General features: G+C 39.1%; 2 protein-coding genes across 2 annotated transcripts in view; one reads left to right on the forward strand and one right to left on the reverse strand.

Moving 5' to 3' along the window:
* Window positions 1-2,304: 2,304 nt before the first annotated feature.
* kcnj13 (potassium inwardly rectifying channel subfamily J member 13) lies at window positions 2,305-5,423 on the forward strand. The gene is made up of 2 exons (XM_042415072.1): window positions 2,305-2,821; window positions 4,819-5,423. The coding sequence occupies exons 1-2, from the start codon at window positions 2,305-2,307 to the stop codon at window positions 5,391-5,393; spliced, it is 1,092 nt and encodes a 363-aa protein (XP_042271006.1). The 3' UTR covers window positions 5,394-5,423.
* A 5,730-nt stretch (window positions 5,424-11,153) lies between these two features.
* The window catches only part of efhd1 (EF-hand domain family, member D1), a 29,242-nt gene continuing 26,565 nt past the window's right edge, over window positions 11,154-13,830 (reverse strand). Inside the window, exon 4 of the mRNA XM_042415024.1 lies at window positions 11,154-13,830. This exon is cut by the window's right edge and continues 789 nt beyond it. The gene's annotated coding sequence lies outside the window, so the exon portion shown is untranslated.

Below are 13,830 nucleotides of genomic sequence, written 5' to 3' on the forward strand. Positions count from 1 at the left end.
AGGGTTGACAGTTTTAGGGTTAGAGTTGAAACAAGTTTATTTATTTAAAGGTGAAGTGTGTAGGACTTAGTGGCTACTGTAGAAACATGCAACATGGTGGCCTCTGTGGAAGAGAGCCTTTCACTATGGGATTTGAGTCAACCATGGATTTGAGTCATGCATGTGCAAGCGGATCCCCCATCTTGGACAGCTAGGTATGGCAACACCACTTGGACAAACCACATATTGTCACTACAGGATTTGAGTCTGTCACTACACAATATGTGTGTCAACCGTGGACTTTACCCACATTTTTCACAGCATATGAGTTATTACATAAAAATGTTTGGTTCATGTAGGGACAGAGTAATTCCCTCAGTAACCATCTCCATTACATTTCAAAAAGGGACATTTTGAGCATATTTGAGTTTATTGGCCATTCTGTATAGTTGTGGTAATGTAGGCAATAGCTTATATTTTTTTTTCCTTTCAGGGCCAAAGAATTACATCTTGACCATGAACCAAACATTTTTATCAAAATAAACAATATAAAAAAACACACAGGATCTAAGTAAAAAGAAAAAAGTCCCAAATTGTATCAAATTAATGTCAAAGATGGAAGAAACAAAAGACAGAGCTCAGACAAACACATTCAGGTACATAACTGAATGAGTACAGTTTTGCATTTTGCCAAGAATTTAAATATGAATCAAATATTTTTTATGTAATAACTCATATGCTGTGAAAAATGCACGTAAAATCCACCGTTGACATTCAGTTCATGTAGTGACAGACTCAAATCTTGTAGTGACAATATGTGGTTTGTCCAAGATGGTGGATCCGCTTGCGCATGCATGACTCAAATCCACGGTTGACTCAAATCCTGTAGCGAAAGGTCTTCTTCCATAGAGCCCACCATGTTGCACTGCCATAGTTCTACAGTAGCCTAGATTGGACAAACCAAACATTAGCTGTAGAGAGGGCCTTTTGCGCATGTGCAATTCAAATCCACGGTTGACTCAAATCCTATAGTGACACGACCTGCTCCCTATGTAGATATAAAGGGCTCATTCTGAGGTAATGACAACACAGCAATTCTTATTTTCAGGTGATTATACACTAATTAAAATATACTTATGAATATTATATTATATTTCTGCCAAGTCCATTCCACTCGATGCCACTAAATTCTACACACTGCACCTTTTGTTTGCCAAGTTTGCCAAAGAGCAAAGAGCTTGTGAGGGGAACAGTGACCTGACAGAGGAATTATTTTGCAGTGGTATTTTTCCATTTCACTTTTATCCAAAGCATTTTCCAATTTGCCTCTGATTCACACACAAGTGGCAGCAAGCTACCATTCAAAGCACTTACCAACCATCAGTAGCAGCTTAGGGTTCACTTTCTTGCTTGAGGACACTTCAAATTGTGAAATTCTGGGGGATTGAACTGCCAACCCTGTGATCAACCCATTCTACCTGCACAGCCACCACATACTTTACAGCCATTTGGCAGAAAGTCCAAGAGGTCACCAAAATAAATAGATATAATTGGCATATTAACACAGTCATTATCAAATATCATTACCAAATGAAATGGCAAAATCTATGTAAATCTTTTTGATTTACCTAGACTAAAAGTGTTGGATGGACAGACCAACCAACCATCTGGCAGCCACAAGTGGGGCAAAAATAAGCCTTCCAACAATTTCATTTACAACAAGTTGTCTTGTTTAGTTAAGTGGATAGTTTACTCCAGGGGAACAATGTTGATCTTATAAAGAAAAATCAATGTGTATAATAGACCAGAGTTAGCCAAAAAAAAGCTAATTTAAGGTAGAAACCAAATTTTGGTTGCACATATCACTTGTTATATTATAAAGTAATTTCTTAACCACAACAGCTTGGGTACAGGGACTGCAAGCAGCATCTCAACACTCCTGTCCTCAGTAGGGTTGCCAGATTTAATCACAGTCATAACAAAACCCAGCTGATTCTCAGAGTAATTAGCAACTAGCTTTGAAGCTACATGACCAGATACAACATGTAAGTAAGCTATGGGGTTGCCGGAAAGTGCTATTAAATGTTTCACTTTTGACAGAGCAAAGCTACCTTTTTTCCCTCCAGTCTTCATGCCAAAGATACCTCTGACTTTCTCATCTTACTCTGGGTTTGATGACAAACATGTTAATTTAAAAGCATGAAAGAATGAGTGTAATTGTATAAATGAGTATAATACTTCTGAAATATACTTGAGTGTCTTTTATAATTTTATTTCAGGATCATCCACACCTTGCCCTAACCTGCTTGAGATCCACCTGTAACCATGACAACCAAATCCAACAGCAGTGTTCTGGGTGGCAAGGCTTCCTCCTCTCCTCTCCTGTCTTCACCAACCCGCCAGCGCCTGGTCACCAAAGACGGACACTGTGCCCTCCGTCCCCCACTCTGCCCTACAGGCTCATGGCGTGGGGCTTCGAGCCGAGCCTGGCTGCTGGCCCTGCAGGACATGTGGGGACTGTTGGTGGGACTGCGCTGGAGATGGGTCCTGTTGGCCTTCTGTGCCTCCTTCCTGGCCCACTGGCTGCTGTTTGCCTGCTTGTGGTACTTGCTGGCCCACCTCAACGGAGACCTGGCTGTGCAGGATCATGATGCTCCCCCACAGGGGCATGTGGTTTGTGTGAAGCACATTACCAGCTTCACTGCTGCCTTTTCCTTCTCCCTGGAGACACAGCTGACCATCGGCTATGGCACCATGTTCCCCAGTGGGGACTGTCCCAGTGCCATAGCACTGCTGGCTGTGCAGATGCTGCTGGGGCTCATGCTAGAGGCATTCATCACAGGTACAACAGTCATAAACCCTTCTCTCCACAAATATCATCCCTCTTCTGATCACAGTTCTAATTGTCAGTTAAATGGACACATGTAATGGCCCAAATATAAGACAGTATTTTTTCTGGATATTACATTTGAAAAGTTGGTGGTCAGATTATATTCAAGGACTAAACATATTCTCAACAGCAGTTTTTTTGAGTGTTGTGTCAAAGTGTCTTCCCCCATCATATTGTATTCCCCTTACATCAACCTCATCGCTAATCCCAACCAGTTGTCTTCTGCAATGCTTAATTAACCTCAACGCAAATTTACCTTATCCGAGACCCATCCGCAACCATGGAGGGTAGAGCTTTGGAAACACACAGGGAAACACTGTTCAAAGAGGAAACAGACTTTGACATAAAAGCAGGCCTTGTGTTACAGAGTGAGCTTCTTACATTAACAGAATGTTGCCTTAATGCTTATTTCATGTTTAGCACTATAGTGTTTAATTGTGACTATTGTACTGGAATGAATTCATTGTTACAAAGCATCTGATACAAACAAAATGGCAACACCTGCTGGGCGACTCTTGAATTGCATTTACACTGAATAATTAAATTATAGTTTATGCTGGCATTCAGCACATTAAACTCTTAAACACAAGTCTATAGTGCTGCTTTTTAAGAGTGCTCAACAATCGACATAGGCGTGACACCTCTCTGATACAAGAGTTAAGTAATGACCCTCACAATGAATCTAGTAATTCTACAATCCTGGCTATGGCCTTGGTGATGAGAGTCCAATATGTAGTTCTGATCTGAATCAAGTATTCTCAACAGTATGTGTGCAGGCATGATAGGAACTAATGGTAATCTTTCCTGATCTCGCTTTGTGTTGTGGACTTTACAGTCTCTCAATTTGACATTTCCATCTACCACATGCACAGTCATACAGTGTACACAGGCCGAACACAGATGTGTCTGCCCTGTAGGCTGTGAAATTGTATTTTGTAAATTTGTAAATTTTGTAAATTTTGTAGCCAATGTAGGCTACAAATAAGGCCGTCATGGGAAAAACTAGGCAAAAAAGAGGACAAAAACATGAAAAAATGCAAATTTAAAAACTACTGTTTAACTTACGGTAGCCTATGAAAAGTAACATGCACAATCTTTAAGGCCTATATGCACTCTCTCTGAGTTTGTGCCATGTGGCCGTGATTTGGACAGCTTTTGTTAATCTTTTGAAAGTACACCACCTCCATCGCTGTCAACACAGAGGAAATTGGTGCAATTTTCCAGTGTACATGAACAGTGATGCAAGGAGGAATGTATAAGCTTACTCATTTTCACACCTGACCAATCACTGTGGAAAGCAGACATGACTGTTGGATTGTCAACTTTTCAGAATTCTTTTTTTAAATGGGCAGTGTCAGTGTAGAGCTCTCTCTCTCTAAATGTTGAAGATTTTCAACCCTATTGGACTGTCTGAACAGCACATCAGAGTTTTTTATTGGCCTTTAAGGGTTCAGTATGCCTGAGACTAACTAGGTCATACAAAGTGTCATGCAACCACATCTAAAGGCAAAAGTGAAAGTCGGTCAGTTACAAAAGTTGCTTAGGACAGCTCCACCAACTCTGATGTCAGAGAGGTGTCAGGGGAGGGGGTGAAGCTAGCCCTTCACTAACCCATGTGGACTTACATGGATATATACAGTTGGGTCACAAAGCAGACAACAAATCATACAGTATTGCTCAGTCTGTTGAATATGCATTAAAAAAAAGCCAGAGCCTTATTATTATTTGGACTTCTGTGTTTTAACATTCTTTAGTTAAATTTACTTTTGGTACCCATTCATTTTGTGCTTCTAAAACATGAAGTTGTTTTACCTCTGCTGCTATTGACAGAACAAGATTTATTTTGCTGTGACTTACTGAAAAGCAGCATGACACAAACATATACATTAACAAGGCAAAGCATCTCATATCATCACATCACATTGAAGTCTCATTGTCTTAATCTTCAGGTGCATTTGTAGCCAAGATTGCGCGTCCTCAGAAGCGAGCAGGAGCCATTCAGTTCAGTCCCCAGGCAGTGGTGGGCCAACACCAGGGCCAGACGTGCCTCATGCTACGAGCCACCAACCTGCTACAGCGGCCTCTGGTAGATGTGAAGGTGAGTGCTGTGCTCTATGAGGAACATGAAGGTCAGGCTCTGCACCAGACCTCTCTGGACTTCCACTTGGATCATCTGGGCCAACAGCCCTGTCCTTTCTTCATCTTCCCACTCACCTTTTACCACCCACTGGACCGCCGGAGCCCCCTCTACCCTGCCCTGTGTGAGGGCATATCCAACCACTTTGAGTTGGTGGTGTTTCTGTCGGCCTTGCAGGAGGGAACTGGTGACACCTGCCAGAAGAGGACCTCCTACCTGCGTCAAGAAATCCAGTTTGACCGTCGCTTTGTGCCGGCCTTGGGGCTGGATGCTCGGGGGAGGTACATGGTGAGCACCCAGCACTTTGATACGGCCCACTCAAAGGAGCCCTTGGACAAGGACTGTGTGGTGCAGATCAACGGTGATGGCAGTGACAGGATGGAGTAAGGATGCTGTAAGGGAGGTTTCCTAGGGACAAAGGGGAGTTTCTGAGGCATAATTGGGTAGAGTAACATGAGGCAGATACTTTTGTCAGCAGGAACTTCTTTCAATTTGGTAAATCTGAATTTGTGTCATTTGCAATTAAAAAGTATATCAGTCTCCTCCTGCCAATCAGTTGAAGTCCCTAGAACAACAACCAGGGTATGATCCCCTAGTGGCTTCCCACCCATCGATATTGCCAGTTGTGTTAGTTGGAATGCCTGACCAACAGGGGGCACCAGCTTTGGGAACTGAGTGTGAAAAATTACACTACTGTTTATTACAAATTGGGTTTTATTTCTGTGACTCTGGCCATGGCTTCTGACAACTATGATAACATTGTAATCTCCAAATTAATTTCAGAGTTCTTCAAATATGTTGAATCACTAAAATAGATCCAATGAGCCAAAAAACATGAGCAGTCAGACTATCAGACAGGTTGAAAACTAACCTTCAGGCTAGCCAAATTTATATGGAAGAGAAAATGATTAAGTTAAAATTACCCAATAATTATAAAGAAACATCACAGTACACAAGTCTGCAGCTGGATGAATCTTTTTTGCCTTTTTTAGCTCCTAGTTTTGGTTTTATGGCCCATCACATCTCTCGCCAACCTGGTTTCCAGCAACAGCAAGCAGCTGTTTTCAGTAAAAAAAATAAAGCTCTAGTTAACACACAGTACACTACCTGCCCAACACCAAACAGCAGACAAAGTTACAAATTAGCTGGTGAGCATAAAAAACTATTACTTTAAGATAAAGAAAACCATCATTGTAAAGCTGCAATGCAAAGGATTTAGAAACAATAATAAAAACAACAAAATAAAAGTTATCTGCTATAATCACTAACCAATTTTACACGAAGGGGCTTTGAGGAAACCAGATACACATGGATGAATCTGTGGTTGAATGGAAACAGCTCAAACGGTGGAATCTATGTATTTCTCAGTCTGTAGGTGTAATGTTTCGACAAGCTGAATCCAATTTGGGAGAACTGGATTTATGCCATTACGCCATTATGCCATCACAATTTGAGTTCTTTAATTTGAATTCATCGAAATTTAATCAGAATAATTCAACTGAATTTCACAAACATAACTTCATTAATTCTCTTAAGTTCACATATAAATGAAGAATACAAATAAAATTCAAAATTCAACTATGTATAGTGTACAACCAAAGTCTGAACTACAAATTCGGACGTACCACATTCAAATCTAAAACCTGCTGGCACAAATATCTGCCTATAGGTAAAAGGTAGTGAGGCAGACCAATATGGAATGGGACCAGTAATGGTAGGCATAATGATAAGAGGATATTACAGGGTCGACGCTAGGTATGTGGAGTGGGAAGCAGTGATAAATTAAATACAGTTTTCCATTTATTCATTTTCATAAGTCAGTACTCAGCATGTCATGCACTTGCATGATTCTGACATCCTTCACCATTGACCACCCCCACTGCAGTCTTATTTAAAAGGACCATACCACCATATTATGGTGTTTCACATTGTTGAATGTGTTTTTCTGTCTTGCAGACAGCCACTACTTTCACTTCATTTCACTACACTGTGAAAATCAACTTACAGACACTTGAAGCAGAGAATATCATGTCTCCTTTCATTGTCGTCAAAGTTATGCTACTGAGGCACTGTGTGGTAATACATCACTACACAGTATTTGTCATAGTATTCTGAAACAAACAGAACCAAGAGGCTGTCTGTTGCGGATTTCATTGAATTTAATATCTAAACCGGTGTAGTTAAAGAATGCATTACACCAGTGGATTTAAATTTTCCACGAAACTGAAGTAAATATTTTCTACTTCAGAGAATTCTATTTGGCACAGAGGGACATTTTAAGTTGGCAAACCTCAGCGCCAACCCTGTAAAACTGAATATGGAATTAGGTGGTATGGCAGGTATAGTGTGTCATATAGTATATATACTTATAGGTATAAGTGTGTGAAGAGAGTGTGTAAAGTACCAATAAGGAAGGGACAGAATGCAATGACTCTACTGTCATCAATATAAAAGGGCATTCATGTTGCTGATCAGAGACTGGCAACACAACTGATGGATTAGACTATCAACATGAGCTGACAATCACAACAAACCTTCAGATGGTTGTAATTCCATCGCCAATATTAAGCTGCTGAGGTTATTCATCAGAGGCCTTAGGAACAAAAACATCCATGTCTTAAAGTGAGCTATCTAACATTAGACTGACCTGCATGAAATGAGGTATGGCTCAGTAGTGACTGATAGAATGATACTGACTGCTGATTGATTTGTAGATTAATGCCTTTACTTTGAAAAATCATTGCCTAAATCATAATGTGAAGCAAAGATTAAACATATTATGTTCAATTTGTACAATAATAAATGTTTCTAGATTGAGCAAAGAGTTAGGAAGTTAGGAAAAAAGTCTATATGTTGTAGTTAATGTGTGTTTGTATTTGGAGTATTTTCCCTTTAAAGGTTGTTGATATGAAGAGAATCACTGTGCTATCTATATGGTTTAAAAGAAATCATGTAACAACTTCAGACATAAGAGAGGAAATGTTCCACAAAATATGATTGTGAAGGATGAGATACTATTGTGTCTCACATGCTTCAGTGCCTTTGTACAGTGTACATGAAATAAATATTTTCTAAACAAGCTTGATAGTGAGAAGGACCATTATTACAATGAGCCTCTGAACTCCACAAATATGAACTACTACATCACCTCATCACAGTTATCATGGAGATAACAGACACTGTACAGCAATGTGTATCCGCTTGCTTTAACAATGCTGCTCCCTGGTGGTGATGGCTTGTACATTTTCATCAGACAGAATGAAATAATAATCATTAAATGTGTCACTAATACCCATTTCATTATTGTCTTAAAGTGATCAATAAATAGGTCCAACTGATAAGAGCTGTTTTGAAGAGGGTCCCTTCAGTATTGTATGTATATGTTCCAAATTAATTTATGTTTAAGAACCACACAGCAAACCTGGGTGCAGGCTGCATTCCAGCATAATGCAAGGCTTAATAGCGGCTACGACACAGGATTTTTAAGGTCAATGGCAATTTCATTATTTGAGGGTTTAAAAATGCAATGACAATATATTGGCTGATGTAAATGTTTTAATAGAAACATAACAAACATTTTTGATTAGGATTACTGTACCTTACATTTACTTACTAAAGGCTTCTGACCAAGATATGTACTGAGATGGACACTATGCAGTTGAACCGTTTAATATTTTGTGTTATTTGAAAGCACATACAGTGTTTCATTATGTGGTGTTGAATAGGTACTGTGTGTGTGTGTGTGTGTACCAGGAAATTACTTATGGTGTGGGGACGTAAATCTGTTTACACAGTCACATGTGGAGACTCACCTCTCTTTTGGGGAAAAAAGCAAGTCCCCATAACATCAATCATTCATTTTAGAATGAGGTTGAGGGCAGGTTAGGGTTAGGGTTAGGGTTAGGTTAAGGTTATGGTAAGGGTTAGGATTAGGGTGAGGCCGGTTGGTGGTTAGGGTTAGGGTAAGACTCCAGGAAATTAATGGAAGTCAATGTAATGTCCTCTGAAGTGACGGAAACATGACTGTGTGTGTGTGTCTGGAATTTCTTTGGTCAAAATAACATTCAACCAACATGCTATCAGTTGACTGGAGGGGTATAGTTGTTCTGTGCTCCTTGGAAAAATATTGCCCAGACTGAGCTTTCCATTTATATAATAACTAGATAACCTAAATAGATTTTAAATATATTAAAATGGTATATAAAAAAAGACAGTATAGTCTTCTGTACTCATGCCATTTTCTTCAGCCTCAGAATTCTGAGGCCCAGTGACCCTGAATAGGGATCATTTGGAGATTACATCAATACGGACAATGAATGATTTCCCAAGGATGCTTCCATAGATGCTTTATGAATAATGAGACAGATTCAGTATTTTTCCATAACATTTTTTAAAATCCTTTACTGCAATCAAGTCAATTTTTTTCCATTCTGATATAACAACACAATATCTTTACAAGTCCCCAAAAATATATTTCACTGAGCATTTTTTATAATTGGCAACTTATATGTGTTTGCTAAAACGAATATCAATATATACTATTTTATTTATGAAAAAATACATTGTCAGTTTCCACAACAAATACCCAAGAAGGTATGTGATACGCACAGTAGTTTTGTTATATGACAACTAGTGCATGCTACAACTTAAATGTGTTAATAAAGAGTAAATAAAGGGCCAGATACATGAACTGCACTGAACAATAAGCTCTGCTAAAGTCAGGGTTTCTCAGCCTTTACTGAGTCGTAGCTTCACTTTTAGGTGATTCCAAGTTGTCAGTTATGTGGATGACATACATTTAACATTTAATAAAAATAAATATATTTCAGTTTTAGTATACTGTAGATTTATTAAATTGATTACTTTTACTTTGAGAACATCTGCACATCAACCCCAAATAGGTTTTGGTTCCCAAGGCTGGGAAACTCTGACATAGACAGCTATCACATTTATGATAGAGCAGGTTCTGGACATAGAAATGTCATCTTTTAAGTTTGCCATATTGTGGATGTGGTGCATATTTGTGGCACTGTCCCTCTAAAAACAACACCCGGGTGATGTTTTCCCACTGAGGAGAGTGAAAACTAAGTAGAGTCTATTCTTGAAAGGAACAGTTCTGCTTATTCACTTTCTTTTTGATAGTGATATGTTCAGATGGATATCAATGTCATGTCTGTGAGTTATGTATAGAGCTGGAGTCAGGACATGGTTAGCTTAGCTTAGCATAATCACTGGAAGCAGGGGGAAACAGCTAGCCTGGATCTGTCCAAAGTTCAAACATACAGCTACCAAAACCTCTAAAGCTCCCTAATTGAAGTCCAGATGAAACAGCATTTTGAGAGTATCCAACTTCCGTATCGTGATGTATTTCAAAGTGAAACAGGATAGACAGGGGGGACATAATGGGAGGATTTTGATTTGAACATTGAATAGTGGGCATGTCATAATGAATTTTAGCTCTGTGGCCCTAAAAGTTGAAGATTGATTGATGGGTGGATGTAATGATCTTGTTGGTTGAAATTGGTTGGTTCAAGCCTACATAAGCACATCATATTGTTTTACAGGAAGAAAACATGATTGGATTTTGATATAAGAATACAAAGAAATTTGGGGGGGGGGGGGGTTCTGACATATATTGTTAAATAGGTGCACAGTATGACTGGGGATGTGATCTAAAAGGCTTAAAAAGGCATTTTTCATTTCATCTCGACTTTAACATGTTGTATCTTGTTTGTTTCACTTGCACCCACTGAAATGTAAAAACTATTTGTGATTTAAGTGGGAGCCTCTGGCTATGATGGTCAGTAAAGTCTCTGTACAGGCATGATGATGATGGTACCAAACCTTACTGACCTTGCTGTGATGACAAGGCTCCAGGAAGCTACGCATAATCACTGCGTCAATTGTTGTTCACTGAGAGATAGTTCCAATACATAAAAAATGGGATTGAACATCCTAATCAGTGAATTTTAGAGGACATGGGTAGGTAGGTGTAACTTTAGACAGAGCCAGGCTAGCTGTTTCCCCTGCTTCCAATCTTTATGCTAATCTCGGCTAACCATGTTCTGAATCCAGCTCTGTGCATCACAACCAAACATGAAACTGATATCCATCTGAACATCTCACTTTTGGAAAGAACACAAATAAGTGTCTTTTCCCAATCCTGTTTCTTGGCTAATGTTAATTATGTAGCTGCATGGCATAGACACTGATGTAACTCTCCCTGCACACTGAGATCTTGCTGCCTCTGTTACCAACCACACAGTTAAATTAGACTTCAAATGCAGTGGACTGAAGTGAAAGATCAGTGACAGGGTGGTTCAGTGTGCAGCCAGCAGCCACCTCTAACATACACCCACCATCTTCTGCTCACACTGTGCTTTTCATAATTATGCCACTATTAGAGATTCCTGAGACCACATCATATTTGTTTGCTTATTTTTATGACTGTGCTGAGTGGGCAGCTGGACTAAAGCTGAAGGGAGAAACTAACTGTTGTATTTTCAGTGTGTTCAGGAGACAGTGCAGCACTGAGGCTTTGTTATGCCACTAAAATATGAACAGCTCCTACCAGGAATTGCTACATGTGACACGTGAGAGACACTTCTACAAATGTAGACACTGTCTACATTGTAGACAAATGTAGACACTGTCTACATTTGTGGTGTGCTGTGACTGAGCGTTGCCATAGCAATGGAGACAGCTGTATCCCATTTCAAGGGAACTTCAAAGGACAAAGCCCATGAAGTCAGAGGACTGAAGGGAAATAGGGTGAACCTTTAAATCTACAGAGGATTACAATAGTGTCATGGTGAGTTCCTGCCCATAGCCCAGATCAGTAATGGACTTTAAGATACCAAAAACCACAAAGGTCACATCAGCTGAGTGCTCCAAATTAAGACAGAGGAGGCTTGAGAATGTAACTGCCATGTTGAGCCATTACGACGTAATCTTGAAATGTCAACTTTGAAGAACTGTGAAATGGGATACCTCTTACATAATCTCAGACAAAGGCTTAATCTCAGAAAAGTTTACAGTCATAGATGCAGATCTGAAATTGAAAAAGTACAAAGTATGCACATGGATGACTGAATAGATCATTAAAAGAGCACTCCAGATCAGTTTACTAGTCATGGTTAGTTCTACTCAGCCTGTGAACACAGTTGTATGTCTTCTGGAGAACATAACCCTGATGATGTTAACAGAGAGCCTGCATCACAAACTGGTGCTGTGGAGTTTTAATGATGTGGCCTTTCCCAGGCAGGGAAGGCCTAATGACAGATATCAAGCATTGTATGATGGGAAATGTAGGATATAGTGATCCATCTCTGACATTCCCCTACTTTATAGAAGAGTAACACTAAGTCGTTGGAGTACCCTTTTCAAACTTACACTGCAAATGCTTTGAAAAACCATAATTACACTCTACAACCAAATATAAATTCTGACATCACAGTGTATGACACATCAAGGTGTCTATTTGAAATAAATTATTCAAACAATGCTGACCATTGATTTAGTGTTGTCGATAATCAACATTGAGTTTGGAACTCTGCTTCAGTCACTTGCTCTGCAGATGTGGTAGGAGATTTATAATAGTTATCTATTTTACATAAAAATAAGCTAATTTAAAATATATCAGAATCTCTACTGTATATAATGCATTTGTTCTGCATGCATTGCATGCTCTTAAAGATAGCATATTAAAGTACACCATACACAGATTCACATGACAACTTAGCATCTGTCTAATAGCTGGGTCATGAGAATTTGGGTCCTCAAAACAGGTTTACACACCAGGAAATGTTAAGAAACTCTTGTGTAACAGGTAAGCACACATACTTAAATGGAAGCTGCCCCTACATCTTTCATTTTTATGTGTGGTTTTATTAAATGGGCTTTAAATCCAGGCTGTTGTTGTTGATCATGAGTTAGCATGGCCTCATAGATTGAGAGAAATGGTTCAACATAAACTTTTCTTCAGAGACTGAGATGAGATGATCAACTTCAGTCTCATGTCTGTGCATTACATATGGAGACATGTTTAGCCAAGCTTAGCATAGAGATTGATCTCTAAAGCTCACTTATTAAAACGTCATTGTTTAGTACAAACGCCAGTTTGTGATTTTTGAGGGAGTTATGAGATGTAATTATTTCTTGATAACAGTTAATCCACCTGGTACCTCTGTGCAGCTTCATCAGCTAATTTGCAGTTTTGTGCACAGGTCTTGGTTTTTACATTTACAGTTTGTGTATGGATTAAACAAATGAGATACAAAGTGTTAATTTGTGATATATAGAAGTGGTGGTAATTATATTTTGAACTTTGGACAGAGCTAGACTAGCCATTTCCCCCTGCTTCCAGTCTTTATGCTAAACTAGGCTAACCACATCATGACTCCAGCACCATACACACAGACAATCTTGGAGGTATCAATCTTCTCACTTTCAGAAAGAAATATTTTAACTATATCTCTAAAGATAACGTTCCTGATTTTGAGTTCACAGTTGAGTTTCAGTGGACATTTCAGGATTTCAGACACAATTAAAAAATGGGGAGTGTACCTTTAAGCTTCTGGTTAGTCCTACAGTAGTAGCTAAAATCATTGTTAAAAGCTATTTCAGACTGTTTCAATCTAAGACTATATTGTATGATGTTCATGAAAACCAATTTGAGTATGAGCAATTTAGTCTTGGACCAGTCAACTGATCCAAGAGTCAAAGTCAGTGGTCAAACTCGCATAAGGCTTAATTTGCCAACAACAAATGTCTCCACACTATGTGATGAATTACTTATATTATACTATTATCATACTGTTATTTA

The sequence above is a fragment of the Thunnus maccoyii genome, chromosome 6 (assembly GCF_910596095.1).
Source record: "Thunnus maccoyii chromosome 6, fThuMac1.1, whole genome shotgun sequence".
Taxonomy (NCBI): domain Eukaryota; kingdom Metazoa; phylum Chordata; class Actinopteri; order Scombriformes; family Scombridae; genus Thunnus; species Thunnus maccoyii.